The sequence below is a fragment of the Schistocerca americana genome, chromosome 1 (genome assembly GCF_021461395.2).
Source record: "Schistocerca americana isolate TAMUIC-IGC-003095 chromosome 1, iqSchAmer2.1, whole genome shotgun sequence".
Taxonomy (NCBI): Eukaryota; Metazoa; Arthropoda; class Insecta; order Orthoptera; family Acrididae; genus Schistocerca; species Schistocerca americana.
The window spans coordinates 978,584,756-978,609,735 of record NC_060119.1 but is presented as its reverse complement, the minus strand read 5'-3'; the positions used below and the strand labels follow the sequence as shown (position 1 = coordinate 978,609,735).

Below are 24,980 nucleotides of genomic sequence, written 5' to 3'. Positions count from 1 at the left end.
CACAATGTGCTGTGGGGTTCGGCTACTACTTGCTCCAGGGGTCAGATGATCGAGTGACTCGTCCATTCTGAGAATATCTGCCTTTTGAACGTGGGTCAGATGACTCACTTTTCCACAGCTACAGGGTCTTTTTCAGCTATTGATATTTCTTTTTGTCCCCCAGCCATTGCAGACTCAGTTCCATTGGAAGTGGCTCCAGATTTACATTCTAGTGATCACTTCCCAGTGTGGATTCGATTGCCGCCTAGGATGGTGGCCAGCAGGAGACCACGCAGGTGGCTGATACAAAGGGAAAATTGGTTACAGTACAGTCGACAGGCTATTTTTGAACGAAAGGATTGTACACAGGAGGCAGTGGCCCATATCACTCATGAGATCCAAAGGGCTGCCGCAGAGTCCATCCCCAGGTCTAGTAACCACCTCAGACAACAGACTGTACTTTGGTGGAATGACGACTGTCGATTGGCAATCAGGGCCAGATGGACAGCTCTGCGGAACTTCAAACAGTGTCCAACTACAGACAATCTTCATGCCTTCAAGTCTGCAAGAGCACAGGCAAGGCGAGTGATCAAAGGACATAAGAGGGCTTCCTGGAGAGACTTCATGACTTCCATTAATCAGTCCACATTCCGCTTTGGGTCTTGGTGAACACACCAGAAGACATGGCTCACGTTTTAGCTGAGCACTTCTTTACTATTACTAAGTCATCCAGACAAGCTCCTGCTGTTCAGGTATTCCATCAGACTGCAGAGATGAGGAAGCTCAATTTCTTCTCGTGTAATAAGGAAGTCTGCAACCTTCCATTCTCCATGTGGGAACTGGAATCAGCTTTATCTGCAGCCAGAGGCACTACTCCAGGACCTGATGAGATCCATTATGCCATGCTTCGTCATCTGTGCCCTGAAGTGAAAGGTCAGGTACTCTGTGACTTGGAAGGAGGCAATATTAATTCCATTCTGGAAATGAGGCAAGGACCGTAGCACACCTAACAGTTATCGGAGTGTTGCCCTTACCAGTTTTATGGGTAAGACTCTTGAACGCATGGTCAACCGCTGCCTCGTCTGGCTGCTCGAGTCCCGAGGTCACCTGAGCTGCTCCCAGTGCGCTTTCAGGCGCTACCATTCCACTCTTGACAACTTAATTTGACTGGAGCTGGCGATACAGGTGTCCTTCTTACACAGAAACCATTTAGTCTGTGTGTTTTTTGACCTCGAAAAAGCATATGACACTACTTGGAGGTACAACATCCTTCGCCAACTTCATGAATGAGAACTATATGGACACCTGCCACTTCTGATCCAATCCTTTCTCGAGGACCGGAGTTTTCGTTAACACATTGGTGGTGCCATGTCTGATTGCTTTGTTCAGGAGAATGGTGTGCTCCAGGGCAGTGTCCTCAGTGTCACGTTGTTTGCCATCGCTATCAATGGCATTTCCTCCGCAGTCAGAAGCCCTGTCAAATGCTCTTTGTTTGTGGGTGACATTGTAATCTTCTACTCTTCCTCTGATCTTACGATGACAATGACGCAGCTACAGCTGACCATTAGGAGGCTGGAAACCTGGGTCCAGACAACTGATTTTTGGTTGTCTCCTGAGAAGACTATGTGTGTCAATTTTAATCATGCTCCTCAGAGTTTTAACAAACCAGAGCTTACAATGGGGGACCATATTTTACTTTTTCAAGACACTGTGTGCTTTTTGGGTTTATTATTTGACTCTAAATTAACATGGCTCCCACACCTCCAAGACCTACGAACAAAGGGCTTCTGGTTGTTAAACATTTTGAAATGCCTTGACGGAAAAACATTGGCAGCTGACAGGTCTCGGCCACCACTCTGGATTCAGTGACGTATCCTTTTGGCTCGACAGACACTGAAAATCATAGTGGCACCTCAGTCATTGGCATTTAGTTCAGTGATCCAACCTAGCTTCAAACAACTGTTCAGGAATCGGCCCCAAGCGACCCAGCTATTTGGTATATGTGCTACAGACTGTCTCAGGGATCTGGGCATGGAAATACACGCCCAGGGATGGAATGCACTGCCGCCTTGGTGTCTTCAAAGGCCCAAAGTGATTTTAAGCTTGACACAGTACACAAAAAGTTGTACTCCAGATGTGGTTTTTACAACTTTGTTTTCATCTATTTTAAGTAGGTACCATAGTTTCATCGTTATTTATACAGATGGATCCCAGCAGGAGAATGCTCTCGGTTGTTCTGTGGTTTTCCGTGATGGGGGTTTTAAAGTGTGTCTTCTAGAACAATTTACAAATTATGATGCGGAGTTATATGGCATTCTGATGGCACTGGAGAAGGTTCACAGACATCACCATATGAGTTTTCTTGTCTGTTCCGACTCCCTTAGTACTCGGCAAGCACTTCACAAAATGTATCCGGTAGACCTGCTGATTCAGCTCATCCATGACTCGTTATGGTGGCTCCAATGCCGTTGCAAGGACGTGATCTTTTGCTGGGTACCTGGCCACAATGGGATACAGGGTAATGACATGGCTGACAAAGCTGCCAATGAAGCATGTTGGAATGGTGCTGTCCATCAATGTCCCATCCTGTTGCATGCCATTATCTCATTTTCTGACAGGTGCATCATGCATCAGTGGGAGACTGAATGGTGCAGGTGGTAAACAACAAACTGCGGTCACTCAAATCGACCACAAAGGCTTGGCGGACTTTGTGTCAGCCTCGCGGCAGGAAGGAGGTGTTGCTTACCAGACTGCACATCAGGCATAGCCCTTTCACACATGGCTTCCTCCTCCGGCGAGAGGATCCACCATTCTGTGAAGTTAGTGGCATGCCGCTTTCAGTTCAGCATATTGTGGCTACATGTGTCCTGTATACTGATATTAAGGCAGTCCTCAGTTTCGCTGGAGATCTGCCCGTCACCCTCACAGATACCGATACCAGTGTTAACAGAGTGGTGAAATTTTGTGAACTGTCAGGCCTCATCCCTAAACTGGTAGGGAAGGGCAGCAGACTTAAGTATGTTGTAAACTGCTCCGCATGTGGGGACAGACTTCATCCCCACTCATGAGATTTCATATTGACTTTTCGTCAGGTTGCTGATGACCATGATGTTGAGTGCCCCCTCAGCTAAATCATCATCATCATCATCATCTTCAACTATAGACAGACTAGTGGAATGGACTGACCACAGTTGTTTCAAGTTCTTGTTTCAAATGAGCTTTATTTTGCCTAAAATTTCAGCGATTCTCACTTTCAGTCAAAGCAGTTACTGTACAACCTGGGGGGAGGGGGGATCATTATTTAGTGATAACTAATTATGGAATATTTGCATTCTTCCTCCCAGGGGCTCATAACTTTTTTGACAGAACATGCTTGGCTTCCACAGGGCCCCAGCCTTTTACAGCACTACTTCCCTTCCTGTGCTGAAAGGATATACTTCTACTATCCCTTTTCCCCCCCCTCTGTTTTCCCTTTGGATGGTCTTCCTGGTGCAGACCCTGTTTGGACCTGGTACATGATTTAGGACCCTAGTTTTCCATTTCACTTCCAGCACACTCTGCATCTCTCATTAATCAGTAAATAGTCCCCATGTTGGGCTTGACCTGCCACCACTTTTCCAAATTTTTCGTAAGTGCAGGTCATGTAGGGAAGGTCACCCAATGTGGTGTATGCTCCACCTTCATGCCTTTCCATCTTAGCGTCCTTCCTTTGTAATAATCTAGTTCACCCAAAACCCAGCATGGAAACCATCTCATTTTTTGTGTGTGCAGATTGGGGGAGGAAGGGGGGGGGTCGTCAAGTACCTGTGCAGTGGTGACCCCATGACCACACAGGAATCACACTGTTGGTGCCTGAGCTGGAAACTTTCCGTATATGCCAAGGAGTATGTGTCTGTTGTGACTGAGGCACAGGGACTCTGAGCAACAGATTACTGGCCAGGTAGCCATTGCTGAGGCTGTGTGGCGCCCATGGGGGGAGCCTGCTTTCGGTGTGGGTGGATAACTTGCAGATGAAACATTCTCCTGCTGGTGTTCGTACAGCCCCAGCTGTCTCTTCAGAAGGAAAGAACTCATTCGGCACAGATAGATACGACCCCAAAATGTTTCCTTCCCTGGCTACACCATGGAAAGAAAATAGCATTAAGCGATAAGCAGAAAAATGTCCCTTCTCCCCAATACTTGGTTTGTACAAGGACTTGTAGGGATTCTTTTTTGGCCACAAAGCCTCTTTTCTTCATAGAGAATATAGAGGACGTGTTTTGAGAACCTGGAACCATCTCCAAAACAAAGAATGGGTGAACTTCAATTAAAACAGCATCCCTTGCCCGGTCACAAGCATTGCTTGCTTGTGACAAGCTGGGTGATGTTCTGGTGTCTATCACTCCTCATAATAGTCTAAATATAGTTTAGGGTATTATTTTCCATCATAACCTCCTCTTGCAGTCTGAAAATGAGCTACATGCCAACTTGGAGTGATGGGGTGTAAAGTTTGTCCGTCATATCGCTAGGAAGCCAAAGGACAATAGGGTTGTTATTGGGGCCTTAATCTTGCCCTTTGAGGGCAACTCATTTGGAAAAATAAAGGTGATGGCATATCGAAGTTGTGTGAAACTGTACATCCACCTCCCCTTCCCCCCTCCCCTTCCTTCTCTCCCCTTCCCCACCCCCCACATGGCATTTCAGATGCATGAAATTTGGGCACATATCTCCGTGTTGCATCACCAGCCCAATCTGTAGGATTGTGGTTGACCATTGCTCACAAACATTCCTTCTGCCCCTCCCCATGTCTGTGTCAGCCATGGAGAGCACCATTCTTCCTGCTCACCAGACTGCACCATCTCCCAGAGAGAGAAAATGTACAGGAAGTCACTGGACAGATTGACATACCAAGAGTCCAAGAAAAAGTATGAATGTCCACATCCTGCATGAATGACAGTGGCATACACTACAACTATGACAATGTCACCCTCTCTGACAACCCATTACACCTCTTGCAGCGGGCCCTCAGGGCCACTCGACAGTGACTGCTCCTGTGGTGATTTGGAGCTCTCCTCCTGCTGCTTACCCAATAGTCACTTTAGGAGCAATGGCTCCTCATCCGCAGGGGATCAATCCCCATCCCCCAGCTGGAAACACTTCACCCTTTTCCAGCTTCTCAAACAGGAAGGAACCCCTCGTGACACTTTCCTCCAAGGTTTCATCTGATCTGTAACTGCATACCAGCCAGTGACTGAAGAAGCTACAGGCTGCTGATGGTAGGACTTCCTCAATCCCTGAAACTAATTGAGAGAAGCCCTCCCACTCATCTACATTGCCTAAGAACAAGAAAGATAAAAAGAAGTCTTCCAAGAAGAAGCAGATTCCGATGGTCCCCATGCCACCGGATCCCACGTGGTCCGCTTCTGTGGCCAAGGCGGAGATCCCGCTGGCCTCTGAGGCCCCAGATCACTCCACACAGCATGTCTCAGAACCAGTGTGTGTGAATATTATAACCTCTCAGTCAGTGGCAGCAGGTGACCCTGGGGCATAACATGCCTCTGTGGTCCCTTTGCACCCTCACATTATATCGAGTGCATGATGCTCCTATGGAATTGTAGATTTTTTCACTACCCAGCTGAACTATGACATCTTAAGCAGCTCTCCTGCTTTCTGCATTGTCCTCCAGGGAGCTTGGATTCCAGCAACATGGACCCCTGCCCTTCATGGCTACTGGGGGTATTTTAAGAGATGCGTCAACTATGATAAGGTGTTGGGTGGAGTTTGCACATATGTTTGGGACTCTGTATACAGTAAATGTGTGCCTTTTGATGCAGCTCTGGAGGCTGTGGCTGTTTGGGTAAAGGCATCAGGATTTTACCATCTGCAATGTCTTACCTCCATCCAAATGGTGAAATGTCTCAGAATGTATTGCGTGCATTTTCTTCTTCTGACCCAGACGCTGTTACCAAACATTTTGCTCTGCCTTATGCTCAAGCCTCTGCATCTGAAAACTATAAATTTACCTTTCACTTCCTCAAACAGAAGATGGTATGAATGCACTTACCGTTTACTGCGCACCACTTGGAGCCATATAACGCTCCATTCATTGAGTGTGAATTCTTTAGTGCCCTCGCCTTTGTCCAGATACAGCCCCAGGGCCAGATCTCATCCACAACCAAATGCTGAAACACACATGGGTGGATTGTCAGCACCATCTCCATACCATTTTCAGCTGTATCTGAAGCGAGGGTAAGTTCCTGTGTCAGTGATGAGACAGCATTGTTGCCCTGGTACTGAAACTGGGTAAGCACCAACAGAGATGGACAGCTATCGTCCAATTAGTCCCATCAATGTTACCTTTAAGTTGCTTGAACACATGGTGAGCCAGTGGCTGTGTTGGCTCCTTGTTTTGGGGCGTTTTGGCTCCATCTCAGGGCAGTTTTCGCCAATGCCTTTCCACTACTGGTAACTTGGTTTGCCTGGAATCTGCCATCTGGGCAGCTTTTGGCCAATGTCAATACCTTATTGCTGTCTTTTTCGACCTGCAAAAGGCTTGTAACGCTACATGGCAACACTACATCCTCACCACCTTGCATGAGTGGGATCCAGAACTTCTTGTTGCACTGTATTTTCTGACATCAAGTTGGAGCTACCTCCACCCCCCCCCCCCCCCCCAGCAGCACCGCCCCCCACCACCACCACCACCACCACATCCAAGACAGTGGGGCCTTGCTGGGCTCTGTATTGAGTGTCCCTCTCAGTCTAGTGGCCATCAGTGGTCTAGCACTAACTGTGGAACTCACAGTATCACATGCTAACACTTTTTGCTTTTACTATTGCTTCTATAGTGTGGATGTTGTTGAACGCCAACTGTAGGATGCCATTCGAAAAGCGCACTCAAGGACCCTCACCCACAGCTGTCCACGTTGCACTGTTTGACAACCACCACTTTAACTCGATGACCAATTACCTCAATGTTGTGGAGACTTATCACTCTCTGAGACTGGTTTTTGATGCCCAAATAACATGGATTCCCCATCTTCGCCAGCTTAAGCAAAAGGGCTGGCTACACCTTAATACACTTTGCTGCCTCAGTTCACCAGCTGAGGTGCAGCCCGTTTGCTTTACAAAGCCTTGATCCTGTTCCTTCTTGATTATGAGAGTCGGCATATGTTTCATTATTGTCTTCAACATTGTGGTCACTGGACCCTTATATGCCACAGTGGGGTACAACTTGCAACAGGAGTCTTTCAAACTAGCCCTGTGAGCAGTCAACTCATGGTGGCTGGGGTCGCTCTATTAACAGATCAGGTGCCAACAACAGCTACTCAGTTACACTGTAAACTCTTGCTGCTCCCCGAAGCATGCGATCTACTGTGTCCTTTTTCATAGTAGGGAGATACACCTCCCACAGTTAAAACTCAGGACTGGGTTCACAGTTGCAGTTAAAATACAGCGTCTCTGCTCTGAACTCCAGCTCTCTCCCACTGTTGCATCTTGTCAGGAAGCAATCGTGTATGCCTCCATGGTGTACCCCGAACTCAGATCTGTCTCAGTTTGTTCTTTGGACCGAAAGATTCAGTTGACTCGATGGTTTTTCACTGCCTGTTCCTGACTTTCCTCAAAGTTTTTCTGGGTTTGGAAGTGTTATACACTGACAGCTCAATGGTCAGTGGACGAACCGGGTTTGCATGGACACATGCAAGGTGCAGTGAACTATGCTCCCTGCTGAATGGATGCGGGGTCTTCACTGCTGAATTGGTGGTCATCAAATGATCCCTTAGCCATGCTCATTCTTGTATTGGCAAGATGCTTCTAATCTGCAGTGAATATCTGAGCAGCCTTCAGGGTATAGACCAGTGCTACACTCATCACCCATTAGTCATTATTATCCAGGATATTGTTTCTGACTTCCATGAAGCTGGATTTGATTGGACCCTTGATCATGAAATTTCAGGGAATGAACATGCTGACTGGTTGGCGAAGTTGACAACCAGGATGCTGATTTTGGAAATAGGCTCCCAGAACTCTCCTCTGTGAGGTGGGACAGTTTGGCTTCATTGATCACTTGACAGGTTGGAGGGGAAGCCCTTGCTGCTCTGGCCCAGGGGAGTGGTGGCCATTGCTCAGTGGCCCTGTCTGGCTCCTATCCTTCCCACCTTGTTATTCTCCTTACTCTTTTATATTTGCCATGTTTTGTGTTTTGTCTTTCCTAAAATTTTACCATCTTGTCTGTGCTGCTCATTTACTTATAGTAACAAAGGATGAGGTACTGATGGTTGGAAGCAGAGGGTGTGTCTACCCCCACCATGCCCCGGGGTCCTCCAGATGCATTCTGGGCAGAGGACCTCACCCACTTCACTTACTCTCACTCCCCTCCCACTTCTCCTTGATTTTGTCTCTGTCTTGTTGTAGTTTGGTTACAGTCAGGCTTCCCAGTATTTGCCTTTTGTATCCTTTGTGTGAGGGCTTGGCCTGTTTCAGTACATACAGGATGAATGGGCTGATGACCTGGCAGTTTTGTCTGTTCAACTTCAAAAAAACCAACCAACCAAATTTGCATTTCTATTTGTCAGTGTTTTTCATTCTCAGCTGTTTTGACATTATTTATCTGAATATTACTTTTATTTTTCAGTCAGTGTATTAACACCTCTTTTTGTTTTCATCCTCCTCCTCGTCCCACATTTTTGCTTTTCTTTTATTTTACTTGCCTTGAGATAACCTTTTTTGTGTTTGATCAGTTGTACTTATTGAAATGTGTTCTAGTCCCACATAAGAAAGACCAACTTAAGTACCACAGAAATTCCGTGTCAAATCATCTAAACTTTCAGTGCCTTTACAATTTTTATGGTATATATCTGTATGTGTAATTTGCAAACGTGTAGTTCACCTTTGAACTATGTCTTCATTTTATATTTTGTGACGAAGGACCTTAGACCTTAAAGACTAAAAATAACAAATATATCACAAAACTGATGTATTCATTAAACAGAAGTACAACCATTTTTTTGGCATGAGAAATAAAACAAAAGTTAACATGCAATATTGTCAGTTATATTTTTCCCTATACAATTCTTCTGTATAATCATAAGCAATAGCTACATTGCCCTCTCCCATTAGCATATCAATATTGTGCGATAAAACAATCAATGCTATATCTCTTTCTGTAGCTGATTCCTTGTTGGAGTACCTACAAAACCAAGTTTTATTCTTTGTGAATGTTCTTACAGTATTGGTTTCCTGTTTCCAAACAGATGCTCTTGACCTACAATACCATTAAACATTTTCCCATCCCCTTTGTAATGAGCTAAAAAACTTGTTTATTTAACTATTTCTTAACTTGGTAAAAATTGATTTAAATATTGAATTTTCATTCATCATTACCAGGGTACTAGACATCTCGCAGTCAAATGAAAAGCATGGAACTTTCAGGAATGAGAATCAGGTACTTGCTACACTTGTTGAGAGCTTGCCAAATCTAACTTCATTGGATATTTCAGGCACCAACTTAGCTGGAACAGGTAAGATAACTGTGAACCCATTTTTAAAAAATAATTTGTTGTGCAGAGCATACTTTTTTGTGCTTTAACAAACTGAATATTCTGTTGTAGGTGTTGCAGAACATGCTTCGTCATTTGTAACTGCGAATGAAAAAACATTACCTTCTTCTGACATTCCTGGGCTTAATTCTCGTGTTTTAAATCCATTTGATTTCCTAGGTCTTTATGGCACACAACATTCTGCTTGCAGGCGGCATGATATCCCTGCAAAATTGGTAATTGTTTTATATTTATTACAAATAAACCTAATGTAGCTGTCATTAAGAAATAACGTATGACTCATGAATTCACTTTCTGTTCAGATATCTGGCGATGCTTCAGAGGAACAAATTTTAATCGCAGCTGCAGCTTACATTGATCGCCCAGATGTACTTCAAAAAGTGCTCAATGATCTCTATCATCTCTTTCGTTACGAAACATGTAAGAATTTGAATAATGCACTTAATGTTGTTCTTGAAGCAATGGATCGCCATATAAATGAAAAACACATACAGATTTCTGGCAGGTATTTATAAAACTTTATTTGTCTGCTTTGTATATGTATATGAAGGAATTTTGGAGAATTCTGTGAGCTCTACAGTGTAGTTTACTTATGTCTTTTCTGTTTTCCTGATATAGTGTTTGAAAGTTGCTATTCTCCTTTTTAAAAGTGCATTTAAACCCGTTTTGGTGATGAAATTACTGACAATAGAAGTAACCCAGCTCAAATAGCAAAAATCAAATACAAGTAATTTTAAAATAGGTATAGAGATGTGTCTGGGCTACCACCCACATAGGCCATTCATCCATAAGATGTGTCTGGGCTACCACCCACATAGGCCATTCATCTGTAAAACTCTGCATTTTTGTACAATTAATGTTTGAAAGTGCGTGAATCTGAAAACTACAAAAGTGCAAGTCCCTGAAGACACAATAGCTTGCTACTGAGAATTATGACCAACAGTTTCACAAGAGTTCTATTGAGGTATTATTTCACCAGAAGCTAAGCATTTGCTTGAAATACTATGTGTTAACATATGCTCTGTGGAATCGTATTTGCTAAAATAGAAGTGTGTTATTGTACATTTTTCCTTACTCCTCATTAAAGTGCAAATCTAGAGTTTCAGTGAAGTGAGTAAAACACAACAGAATATTTTGATAATTGAATATTGCAGTGCAAATACACTGAAAATCATGTAGCAAGTTTGCCAAGTGTATATGCTGTTGCATTCCACTATGTTTTAGCCACTTCATTGAAGCTTCAGATCTGCATTTTTTGCCAAGTAATTCTTGACTCATAGCTTGTGAATCTTTTGATCGTAATTGTCTGTTAACCATCAAATACTGATTATACTTAAATGAAGAGTTTTACAGATAAATGACATTTATGGGTGGTAGAGCAGACAGATCTCTGGATTTTAAAATCATTTTTATTTGGTTTTAATCAGACCAGGATACTTCCATAGGAAATGTCTTCTGCCTACAGCACACAGAGTGATGTTGAGCTATAAGGGTCACCATCTCCAGTAGTTGCATACTTACTTACTTGACTGCTTACTTTACTGTGCTTAAAAAGATCAGGCCCAGAGGTCTGTGGCTACATTGTGCTCTATTTCTTGCTGTGTGTCACCAGTCACCATATATGCTGTTCCACAGCAAGTATCTCATCTTTTCTTTGGTCTGCATGATGGCATTCTTCCTCAGGGAATAAAAGCCATGGATTTCGAAGGCCATCAGTTTTTTATCCATTTGAGTGACATGCCCTGCCCAAACAACTGTTTGATTCTCATCAGGTCCACAATATTTGATCTTTTGCAGATCTCATCCAGCTCACAATGATGGTGACTCCTCCATTCCCAAGTGATTTGTTTTGAACCAGACCTTAGATCTTCCTTAAGACTTTCCACTTGAAAATGAGAAAATTATTTGAGTCTTGTTTCCAGACACTCCAAGTTTTACAACATGCATCTTTATGGGTTGGATCAGTGTTTTGTATAGATGAAATCCTTAAGAGACTGAGAGACTGCACAATTTAAAAAGCTTACTCAAACTAAAGTATGATTGGTTTGCATCTTAGAGCCTTGCTTTGATTTCTGCCTCACATGATATATCCTCTATAAACATTATCCCAGGTATTTAATATTATTAACTGTTTTGAAGGATCAGGTTCCGACTGTCTGGAATAGGCATACGTCCTGCCTGTTACCAGATGCTCTGTCTCGGATTCATTCACAAGGAGACCAATCTTGCTTGCTACCACTTCCATTCTGTCATGCATCCGCATCTGTTCTTCCTTGGGTCTGGACAACAGGATCATATCATCCGCAAATGTTCTTACAGAAAGCTTCCCTTATTACCTTTTCAGCTGCCATGTTGAACAATATCAGTGACACACCATCCCCTTGTCTCAGCACTGTGCTTGCATTAAAGCTCCCCATGTCTGAGTTCCCAAGCTTCACTTTACCTTTTTTTACCTTTGGTATAACTGTACTGACAAATTTTATGGCTATTCCAAACTTGGTAATTCGTCAGGCTCTCCTGGTGAGTGCAGTTGTATGCTTCTTAAAATTTATGAAGAATACATGAAGTTCTTCACTGTATTCTCACAACATCTTTTCAGAGTGCTGCCACAGTACATAGGTGTTGTCCACAATCAAGTGGCCCTTTCTAAAAACACCCTGGTTTTCACCAATCACTTCTTTTGCAGATGGCTGGATTCTATCCAGTATACTCAGGATATTACAGCAGACATTCAGGAGGGCAATTCCTCTGTCCATTTTGTCACCTTTCTTATGTATGGGGCAGATGACATTGACTTTGAGACTTCTTGTATCTCCTCCATACACCAATCAGCCAGAATATTACGAACTTCTGTTTAATAGCCGGAATGTCCACCTTTGGCACAGATAACAGTAGTGAAGCATCATGTCATGGAATCAATATGAGGCCTTGATAGGTCACTGGAGGGAGTTGGCACCACAACTTCACACCCAAGTCACCCAATTCCCATAAATTTCGGGGAGGAGGCCGATAGCTCTGAATCCACGTTCAGTCACATCCCAGAAGTGTTTGATCGGGTTCAAATCTGGCATGTTGGGGGGCCAGCACATCAGTTGGAACTTGCCACTGTGTTCCCTGAACCACTCCATCACATTCCTGGCCTTGTTACATGGTACAATTTCTTGTTGAAAAATGCCACTGCTGTTGGCAAACATGATCATCATGAAGGAATGTACGTGACCTGCAACCAGTGTACAACACTCCTTGGCCATCGTGGTGCCTATCACAAGCTCCACAGGACCCTTGGAAGCCCCTGTGAATGTTCCTCAGAGCATAATGGGCTGCCACCAGCTTGTCTCGGTTCCACAGTGCAGGTATCAAAAAGCAGTTCCCTCGTTTCAGTCATAGTTCCCGATGTCATGGTGTTAACTTTGGCACATGCATAGGTCGTCGGCTGTGAAGGCACACCGGTAGGAGTGTTCGGTGCACTGTGTGTTCAGACACGTTTGCACTCTGCCCAGCATTAAAGTCAGAAGTAAGTTCTGCCACGTTTCGCTTCCTGTCCTGTTTTACCAGTCTGCCCAGCCTACGGTGTCCAACATCTGTAACGACGGATGGCCACCTAACTCCATGACATCTGGATGTGCTTTCCCAATGGTTTTGCAACATGTTGAAGACAGTCACCACTGCACTCCTTGAACACTTGACAAATCTTGAAGTTTCCAAAATGCTTGTTTTGAGTCTCCAGACCATCACAGTCTGCCCTCGGCAAACTCAGAAAGATCAGGTGCCTTCCCCACTCTTCACACTGGTAGCATGCTCACTGATTTTATATGCACTGCACATGAGTCTACTATAGTCATTCCTCATAGGTGACGCTGCTATCACCTGGGTTTGTTTATATTGATAGTAGGTCGGTGGCTATAGTGTTGTGGTTGTTTAGTGTAATTCAGATCGTCTTGATTAGTTGGTGAATTCTCTCGTGGAGTCTCTCCCCTCCAGCATGAATGACTTCTCCAAGATTCCATTGTCTTCTATACTTTTGTTGTTCTTCATTATCTGATTCTTTATGTCAGTGAGTGTAGATGGTCGCTAGTCTAAATTACCATGTCAGGAGGTTGGAATTTGAATAGATTTTTAGCTTCACCACAGCTGAGGAGCTCTCTGAAGTATTGTTTCCATCTCTCAGCATTGTTAAATTTGTTGGTGAATATGAGCCCATTATTACCCTTAACAGACTTTCGGTGGCTCTAGTATCCCTTCGTAAAGAAGTTAACTTACAGTAAATCTTGTGAGCCTCTTTTCTCAAGAAATCTTCTTTTGAGCCACCTCTATCATTTCTTGACATATAGTCTCTTTGTTCTCCTCAGGGTTATTTGGGTAGTTCTCAGTACTTCTTCAACTGTGCTTTGCCTAGTGCAAAATCTGTCTCTCACAGCCAGCTCCCTTTGGTTTCTCTTCTCTTGCCTAATGCCATAAAGCATTTTTCCCCAAGTCCAATGTTCTTGCTCCTCATATGCTTCTTGATGACTGCATTTGCCACCTCATTTACAGCATCCCTTACTTCTTTTTGTATGTTGTCTGGGTTATTAAGTGAATCCTCTTTCTGCAGTGTTTCAAAGTGGTCACAGAGCTCGACCTGAAATTTGTCTTTCTTTGTAGTGATGTGATAGCTTACTACTTTCTTAATTTTGTTTTAGACTCTGGCTGTGGTTTGTACTTGTAGCCAGCTTTTCACGAGGAAGTGATTGCTCACACACACTGCACCACATGTTGTCTCTACATCCATCACCCAGTTCATTGCTTTAGTGTAAATTGCAGTGTGATCTATCTGATTAACTGTTTTACCATCTGGTATACATCCTTCCATTTGAAATTTGTGCTTCTGATGAACATCCCCATTGATGTTGCAGAGGTGATGAACCTGGTCCCATTGTGTTGCTGAGTTCAAGTAAACTGTCTTTTAGTTGTTGAATTGATACATCTTCTTGTCCCACTTTGGCACTCATATCATCACCCAGTGAGACTTCACAATTCCTATTCAAAATGGCATCAACCACTATCTTCGATTCTGCATAGAAATCATCCCTTGCTTGGGGATGTGCTTCATTCTTTGGGTGTACAGAAATTCACAAATGATATTTTACATCTATTAATGTCTGTTGTTAATACTGCTGTCCTTAGGGGTCATGGATGAAAACCCAGAAAGACTTGCAGCTAGAGTCTTACTCTCACAGAATCCCATATCCAGTTTGTGTCCTGTACTGCAGCTTCCATAAAAGATTGCATGCTTTTTAACATCAAAGATATAAGTATCCTTCCAGCAAACATCTTGTAAAACAGCTCAATCGATTCTACGAGGTGTGTTCAAAAAGTATGGTGACTTTATATTTTTATGACAAAATATTTGTTTATTCATCAGTATTCATGTTGTCCCCTTCAAAGTAATCCCCCACAGATATACACTTGTGCCAACACTTCTTCCAATCCTCAAATCACTTACGCACTTTTTGGTATAGCCTTGAGTACTTCCAGTGATGCAGTTTTTGTTTCCTCAGTTATTGAAAATCTTCGTCCTTTCATAAGTCTCTTCAGTTTTGGGAACAGGAAAAAGGCACAGGGGGCCAAATCTGGTGAGTATGGTGGCTGAGGCATGATTGTCTTATTGTTTTTGGCCAAAAAATCTCTCACAAGTAGCGATGAATGAGCAGGTGCTTTGTTGCAAAGCAAAAACCATGAATTGTTTTCCACAACTCCAGATGTTATTTGCTTATTGCTTCTTGCAAATGGCACATAGCACCAAGGTAATACTCCTTATTGATCGTACGACCTTGAGGCAAAAATTCATGATCCACTGTGCCACGGTAATTGAAAAAAACAGTGAACCAAACTTCGATATTTGATCGAATTTGGCATGTTGTTTTCAGTCTTGGCTGTCTGGGATGCTTCCATTGGGACAATTGGGCTTTGGTTTTGACGTCATAACAATAAACCCATGTTTCATCACCAGTTATGACCCTTTTGAGCAAATCAGGATCAACATTGACGTCATTCAAGAGCTCCTTGGGCGATGCACATGCGGCGGTTCTTCTGATCAAAACTGAGAAGTTTTGGAACAAACTTGGCTGACACAAGTCTCATGCCCAAAACATCCAAACAAATTGCATGACAGCAATCGAGCAATATGCTAACATCCTCAGCAACTTCTCTTACGGTAATTTGACGATTTTCGAAAACAATTTTCTTCACAGCTTCAACATTACCATCTGTTGTTGATGTGCAGGGGTGTCCCCTTTCCTTAAAAATGTGACAGGGTGTGTGATAGGAGTTGGGAAGGTTGGGCTGTGAGGCACATTTCATCTGGTTCATTGTCTAAGACCTGTCCAGCTTGGAAGACCCTGCCAGCATAGCTCTTCAGTATCATGTGAACATGGACAGTCCTACTGTAAGGTAGTATTTCCTGGAGAGTTCACTAGGTGCATAAAAGGAAATTTCTAAATGGTCTTATTTTTATCATTTGCAACAAAATAATTAACAGTACATATTGTTTTATGAGTCATATACAGCATTCATGTAACAGTTGCTTATGTTGGGGAATATTGGTGTGGCCATTCATGTGCCTACTATGCAAGTGTTTAGTTATATAGTTTGGAAGAGGAGAATCAGGTGTTTCATTTAGAAGGTCAGTTGTTTTATAATCATTATGGTTTTATTTCTCTCTCTCTCTCTCTCTCTCTCTCTCTCTCTCTCTCTCTCTCTCTCTCTCTCTCTCTCTCCTCCCCCCCCCCCCCCCCCATATTACCACACCTCTGAGTTCCATATTGATCTGTGCATTGGTAATTCATTTTGACATTGTCCCATCTCAGATTTGTTGTACATATCTGAACCAGTTTTCTACACACTGATCACTATTCAGCTCATATTTAATTGCAGCTGTCATATCTGACCCTGTTTTCTGCTTATCTACAGCCATTGAGGTCTTTTGAATTGCAGTATGTTACGTACCATTGCAAAATATGTCTCAAACTATGAAGGAAAACACTTAATCTTTTGCCAACAAATATTAATATCAAAATTTGTTTGTAAATGAAATGCATAAAGAGTGCCATACTAATGAGATGTTTTAATATTAAATTCCTATCTAGAGTATTTTATAACTTTTTTTTATCTTCAAATTTGTACTTTTCCTCCACCATCCGGTGAAAAAATGATAAGATTCCTTTTAAGACATATTACAGTTATGACTTGAAAATTTGCTGAGCTAATGAAGTAAAATGTTTAAACAGTGGAAGTTTAGAATCTAGTACCAGTACCAGTAATATTTTGAAAAGGATAGAGTGCATAGAGGAGACACTGAGTTGCAGAAAGCCACAACAAAAAGACTGCCAAACCTTTAAACTTTCAGCCAAAAGGCCTTCTTCTGATGTAGGAAGCACACACACACACATTCGCACAAGAACAACTCACACACATGTGACCACTGCATCTAGCTGCCATGTGATGACTAATGGCAGTAAGTCAGCTTGCCAAAGTACCACACCCTTTGGACGATGTCACCCAGCTGGATACCTGACAACATTACAAAATCATTATGTGCTGAGAAAGCATAAAATCACACATCAAGTACCTCTACAGGAAAGAAATTTACAGCAAATTGAAGGAGCTAGACAAGCTTTCGAACATGAAAGCTTGCCTTCTGGCTTCCTTTGTCTTCTCCTGTTAAGATTCTGTGGCAACTGAATCATTCCACCTTTTGTGAAGGTTGTTCATCACATTCAATCTTCAGCTGCAAACTAGATCACCAGATGAACCAGCCTGGCCCTGATTAGGGAAAGGATCTGCTACACACAGTGTACACTTGATGAGACGGGAAGAGGACGCTTTATATCTCAGCAAAGAGGAGACACTGAGTCGCAGAAAGCCACAGCCACAACAAAAAGACTGCCATACATTTAAGCTTTCGGCCAAAGTGCCCTCTTCTGAAGTAGAAAGAACACACACTTTCACACAAGAACAACTCACGTACATATGACCACTGCCTCTAGCTACTGTGTACAGGTGGTCCTGATGACTACTGGCAACAAGACAGCTTGCCAAAGCATCACACCCTTTGGACGATGCTACCCAGCTGGATACCTGACATTACAAAACCATTACATGCTGGGAAAGCCTAAAATCATGCATCAAGTACCTGATTTAGATAGATGCTGTCAGCTGGTCTCAGTCCAACAAAGCAGAGCAGTCAACAACATGCAGACAATCCACTCAAGGTGAATATTTGTGGTGAAATCAATACAAGAACTGCCACAGAGAACTGTAATCAATTGTGCAGACAAAACAGTTGCATGAAATCTTATCTGTACTTGGAAAGGGACTAACTTTCATAGCAATGTTGATGACACTGTCATTTTAGTGTAACAGCTTGTCCTTTCTCTTTCTTTTGATGTAGAGGAAGAAACACATTGTGAAAGCCAAAACTCTCGTAGGAGATGAATGTGCTTAAGCGTCTCCTAAAGATTCTGAGAAAGTCATCCTACCTGCCGACAAAGGAAATTCTACAATATTGCTGTGCTTCAGTATACAAGAAATTGTACAACCCACTGGAGGATGACACCTACAGAAGAGCGGAAGAAGGTCCAAAAACCACATGAAAAGGAAGAGCATCAAACTCTTCCATAACACATAACTCAGTCACCATTTGCAGGATCCACTACTGAGTTCTGGCCTGCCTTGCTAATCATCCATCTTCACATGGCAGTTATGTGTGGTGCTGTAAGAGTGTCTGTTCTCATACTAACATCACCAAATCAACAGATATCTAGATGTCAGTTTAACCCGTCATTTAAACTTCTATAATCTTCAACATCATAAACATTGTTTTGCATTAACATTCTTTCAGAACACCAGATTAGTATTACAGTTGCCTGAACAGGCAGTGTTCTCTATGTGACAGATCATCATCCAAGGTCCAAAATCACTAGCATTTCATATCTCGACCCAGAGAAGAAGTGTGTCGCACATTCTTGCCCTTGGTGCTATTCTGTGGGCCAAGCTCATCTTAGAGTGCATGGAGTAAACAGCTCCACATCATAGCCGGTGGCACTGTTTTAAAGACCATACCACTCCCAAAACATTATTCTTCCATGGATACTCCATCACTGCACAGGATTTCCCATGCAGTGGGCTGTCCAGTCTTCTTGGCTCATTTACACATTAAGAAATTTTCCAACATATTTCGTCTGCTAAGTTAAACATTGAGTGTGATATTTTTTAAAATATGGCCTGTGACAATATGTATCCTGCCATGGAGGTGGAAGATGTCTGAATCATTCTTTTACATTGACCTCGTATTGCTTTTTGCATAACTTATACAATTGTAATGTTTTATTATTGAGACTTACGGTGACATTTTAAACATCTTTTAACACTACTCATGTTGTTGTATTCTTTGAGAACAAGAGAAAATAGAAACTTCATTATTCCATTTTAATTTATTTTTACTATCTATAACCTTTGCACATTTTTCAGAATGTGTTTCTTTAAAATTTATTTTTCATCTGCCTATATGAGGAACCATATTCCATACAATTTCGGAATGAGTATGACCTTCTTCACTTATATTCCTTTACGTCATAATCTATAACTCATTCGATATTCTCTTGCAAACATTATCATTGTATTTAATGCTGCTTTCTCATTTGTAGGATGCTTTTAGAATACTGTCTCTTAATTTCTTACAAGAACTGATACATTACCTTCAATCAGAGAGGAAAGTACTCCTTCATTATTCGTAATACCTGACAGGTCAGTGTTCTATATGGAATCTAATCTATTCCCTACAAAAGTAAAGGTCATCTTGTCTATGAGTCCAACTTACCTAGGTGTAGGTCATCTCATCCGTGAGTCCACCTAGCCTTACAAAAAAGAAAATGCTCAGTGCTATCCCTTCTCTAGGTTCACTTTGCCTAATTCCTATACCATTTTATTTCGGCTCACATCCTTCTGTGTACTGTGTTACCTTCTTAACAATGGAGAAGCGTTGTAGTAATTTCACACCCCTTTTCTCCTGTTGCTCGATTTACTGTTATACATACATTTCATATGTTTTAAGATGTTAGCAAATCATTCACTTCCTTCCAACATGTTTTGTCACTTACACAGTATTGCATGGTAGAGTAATTATGATGTACACATATATGTGGAAACAGTGTTTGCACAGCAATTGCTGACATAGTGTAACTGAGGTGGAATAAGGGGAACCAGCCCGCATTTGCCGAGGCAGAAGGAAAACAGTCTTAAAACCCATCCACAGACTGGCCGGCACACCGGACCCCGTCACTAATCTGCCAGGTGGATTTGTGGCGGGGACCGGAAGGCAGTGCATTAGACCGCACTGCTAACCAGGGGGTCTTAGTGTATACCATACTGAATAGAAACTCAAAACAAAACACCCGAACTCTCAGACACACAGTACAGAGGACACACAGTAGTGTTTCTTTGCGAGGACCAGTCCCAATGACATACAGTCCAGGAAAGCCCTGGATTCAGCACATTTGCAATAATGACATCTACCAATAATATTTGAAGCAATTACACTTCACAAAAAAACTCAAAAAAAAAAAACAACATCAGTATACTCAGTCCCACTGTGCCAGGGGCACGTGCAAAGCATCGATGTCCGAGAAATGCACATAGCGACAACCAGAAGATGCAGTAGCCATAGCCAGCAAACACTCCACATGACCCGTGGACCCCTCCCAGGTGTCTTTCATGAGACACGCTGTGTTTTCCTTTAGTTTTTGGTGCATTCTACAAGCTCTCATTATATATGTCACCTTTCTACTTTAGTTCTTAAAACATTAAAACTATATAATATGTTTAATACGTCTTCTGGTACCAAAATGTCCATATCCTTTGTGTATTTACCAATGTTAAGTCGTATCCTGTCTTGTAGGAAATACACAATTTCCAGTAACTGGAACTTTGATCATTTCTGCAAAACAAAGCATCATCGTGAATTTTCAGTAGGCCTAAGTTTGTTTCTGTACTTGGTAAAGCTTTTTGTTGTACTAATGACCATTTTTCACTGCAGTATGTTGATACATTTTGTCTAGTGCTTCTTTTGATTTTCATAACCTCACCATTTGGGTTGTTACATTTCATGAAATTCACTCCAAAGATAGACCCAGGTCCTTTAGATTTTGTTACTGTTCTCATTCCTAATGGAAGTCGCAATAATTTGTCTGGTACTGTTTTGAGAGATCCCTTTATATTGTGTTTATCTGTTTCATATTCTTGTACGACTAATACCCAGCACATCAGACGAATCTGTGGAGTCTGCTTTTCATTAAGAATGCTAAGGCTTGATGGTCCATGTATATCTCTATCTTTGAGTTCCCACATTAATGTTTGAAATTTTTGTACACTCGAAACTGTCACCAGTAATTCCTTGTGTGTGGCTGTGTAGTTAATTTCTGTTTTATCTAAGCTTTGGCTGGTGAATGATGTGGTATTATGAGTACCTAACTCCTTTTCCCACGTATCTCGAAATAATTTACGAGCGATTCTGCAATCTGATGCATCTGTAGCAAACTTGAAATATTCATTTATTTTGGATGTTTGAGTATATGGGCTTGGACTAATGCCTGCTTAATATTACCAAAGCCTCTGAAGTTTCTTTATTCCATCTCCAAATTGCTTTAATAAAGCCAGACGTGTCAGATCATTCATTGGTTATCCTTTTATAAATCGTCCGTAGAATCCGACTAGCCACAGAAATGAGCACAATTGTTTCATATTTCAGGGTTCAGGTAACTCTTTTGTTGCCCATGTTCTGTCAGTGTCTGATTGTATACCTTCAGCTCCCATGGCATGTCCTAGAAATTTAATTTCACTTCTCCCAGAATGTGATTTAGATAACTTAATAGTAATACCCTTTTTGTAGAGTTTACTATAAGTCCTGGTAAGTAAATTACAATGTCCATTCCCTATGTTTGATATTATCAATACATCACCAACATAAATTATCAGATCTTGCAGTAACTCATTATTTAGGGCTTCATCAATTGCTCTTATGAACACCAATAGTGAAATATTTAAACCAAACGGTTGTACTCTTTACAATTTTCCTTCAGAGAGGAAGGCAGTAACTGCTCTGGAATCTTTGTGAAGTCTCACCTGCCAATAGTCAGTAGTGATGGCCATTGAACTGAAATATTGTACATTTGCAAACTTTGACAGTAGTTCTGCTATACACACTGGGCAATCATGTTCTGTTTCAATGTTTTTATTCAACACACTCACATTTAGAATCAACCGTACGCCTCCTGTGGATTTTTGTACAACTAGTAATGGATTATTACAAATGCTCTTGCTTCTTTCAATTATTCTATTGTCTACCATTTTTACTAATATCCTCGTGTACTGCTAGTCTTAAATTTAAGGGAACAGCGTTTGGTTTACAAAAGAATGGTGTACTATCTTCCGTCATTTTTTTACACATTTATTCACCAATAACTCCAGGTTTGTCGGACAATACCTCTGGAATATTCTTGTTTCTGTACATTAGTTAATACCTTCGACTCCTGAGCTTTTTCTCTTATTTGTTACGTGGATGCAATATCACTTAATAATACTGGTTCTTTTTTTTTTAGTAATTCTGTGTATACTGCTAATCGCCAAAAGGCATGCATTAGAGTTCTCTTCCCTCATTACTTTTAAGCAATACCTTATGCTTGGACTTATCATTGTACCATGATACTGCTTTGTTCTTAAAGTCTAAGTGAACATTATAAGTAATCAAACAGTTAAGGCCTAAGAGCACCTCTATGTTTATGTTACATACTACAAATAAAAATCAAACACTGGAAAATCCAGGATTGAATATAACAATATTATGAAAAGGAAAGTTGCTACTCACCACATAGCAGAGATGCTGAATCACAGATAGGCACAACGAAAAGACTGTCACAAATAAAGCTTCAGCCATTAAGGCCTTCGTAAACAATTGGAATCAAGCAATCAGGATTGTAGGCTTCTTTTGGCATTCTCCAGACATAAACACAGCCCAATATTGGAAATAATGAAAATGTTGACTCGTCAGACTATATGACGTGTTTTCACAGATTTATGCTCCTGGCACCATATTTTATGCTTCTTTGTGTATTTGTTTAACCACCAGACTCCCCCACTGGCAGTGTTACAATCATATGCAACTCTATTTCCTTTGTAAATAAATTGTAACTAATATTACTGATGATCACAACACTCTACTCAAATAACTAATAAATCTTAGTCAACATTTTAACAGCTCACCATGTGTGCGGCCTGGACTGCAACAGCTGTGAGTTGTCTAGTGTTGGTGTCGTGGAGCAAAGTCTCATAATCTTATTGCATGGAATTCCCAATGAGTAAATGGAGCAGGGACAGTTCCTCATAGATAGAAAGCTTCTCAGTTGGCTGCTCCCACTTCATCATTGTTGGGCACTCATGTTTCATGAACCATCACCTTCACTCTTCTTTGTATTTTATTGATAATTCACCACAGTCGAGGCTTTTGCTGTTTTCCGACTACTAATAAACAATTATTCTTGACTTCGCAGTACCAAAGTGGAAATAAATATAAAAAAAAGTGTTGTTGATGTCAAGGGCACCCAGCCTAACTTGTTAGCAAAATCTTCATAATTTTTCAAAATTTTTCTTATCTTGTAATAGTCGCTCTCTTTCCACTTCTCCACTGTTATTCACGTCCATCAGAGGATACCAGATACAGCATCACGGTGGTCTGATTGATGCTTTTACTTAAGTGTGTAATACTTGGAAATGCACATAATGTCTCATCAGGTATCTTTAATACTTACAATTTCTGTAAATAATTTGGTTGCCGTTTGCAGTAGTGGACCAGACCTGCTACTCGGTTCCAGTCTGCCGTGCTAATGGTTCTTCTACACATGGCAGTAATGTGTGGAGCTGTAAAAGAGGCTGTTCTACTACTAATGTCACCAAATCCACAAATACCCTGATGTCAGTTTAACTTACATATTCTTCAACATCATAAACAGCAGTTCACATTAAAGATCTTTCCAACACCAAATTAGTATTGTGATTGCCTGAACCAACAATGTTGCCTATATGACAGATCGACACCCAAGGTCCAAAATCAACATAATTTCATATCTCTGCACAGAGAAGCAGCCAGCTGCACATTATCATCCATGGCACAATTCCTTGGGCTGAGCTCATCTCTGGTGTGGCACCAGTATGAAGTAAGTGGCCCCACATCACAGCAGGTGGCAATGTTTTAACAGCAGTGCCACTCCCCAGACATAAGGCTTCCATAGATTAGTCTGTCTCCGCACAGAATTTCGCAGGCAATGGACTGTCTGGTCTTTTTGCCTAACTTACACATTAAGAATTCTTTCAACATATTTCTTTGGCTAAGATAAACCTCGAGTGTGACATGCTATTTCCTACAAAACAGCCTGTGCCACTACAAGCCATGAGAAGTTACATGGGACTGAACTCGACAGTGGGAGGGCAGGAAGTGTATCATACAGCACCCAGTGGAAGATAAGTCAGTCATCAGAACCATCTGAAGAGAACAGTATGTCAGTTTGCCAAAATATTGCACTATTTGGACAGCCATCTGATTTCCTGAGAACATTTCAAAATCATCTTACACTGGGAAAGCTTAAAATCACAGTTATGTTCTTATTTGTAATTCATCTTCAAGGATTAGTCCTTTTGGCTTGTTGTGCCTCAGAGTTGTTTACACTGCCTGCTTATGGTATGTCCAATGTTTCTACATCTACATCTACATTGATACTCCGCAAGCCACCCAACGGTGTGTGGCGGAGGGCACTTTACGTGCCACTGTCATTACCTCCCTTTCCTGTTCCAGTCGCGTATGGTTCGCGGGAAGAACGACTGTCTAAAAGCCTCTGTGCGCGCTCTAATCTCTCTAATTTTACATTCGTGATCTCCTCGGGAAGTGTAAGTAGGGGGAAGCAATATATTCGATACCTCATCCAGAAACGCACCCTCTCGAAACCTGGCGAGCAATCTACACCGCGATGCAGAGCGCCTCTCTTGCAGAGTCTGCCACTTGAGTTTATTAAACATCTCCGTAACGCTATCACGGTTACCAAATAACCCAGTGACGAAACGCGCCGCTCTTCTTTGGATCTTCTCTATTTCCTCCGTCAACCCGACCTGGTACGGATCCCACACTGATGAGCAATACTCAAGTATAGGTCGAACGAGTGTTTTGTAAGCCACCTCCTTTGTTGATGGACTACATTTTCTAAGCACTCTCCCAATGAATCTCAACCTGGTACCCGCCTTACCAACAATTAGTTTTATATGCTCATTCCACTTCAAATCGTTCCGTACGCATACTCCCAGATATTTTACAGAAGTAACTGCTACCAGTGTTTGTTCCGCTATCATATAATCATACAATAAAGGATCCTTCTTTCTATGTAT

General features: G+C 41.9%; 1 protein-coding gene across 2 annotated transcripts in view; it reads left to right on the top strand.

Annotated features, from left to right (window-relative positions):
* The window catches only part of LOC124615823 (protein zer-1 homolog), a 181,463-nt gene that overhangs the window by 63,659 nt on the left and 92,824 nt on the right, over nucleotides 1-24,980 (top strand). For both annotated transcript variants that reach the window (XM_047143976.1, XM_047143967.1), the window contains exons 3-5: nucleotides 9,346-9,479; nucleotides 9,570-9,733; nucleotides 9,821-10,023. In XM_047143976.1, coding sequence (XP_046999932.1) covers nucleotides 9,346-9,479; nucleotides 9,570-9,733; nucleotides 9,821-10,023 — 501 coding nt within the window. The remainder of the gene's footprint in view (nucleotides 1-9,345; nucleotides 9,480-9,569; nucleotides 9,734-9,820; nucleotides 10,024-24,980) is intronic.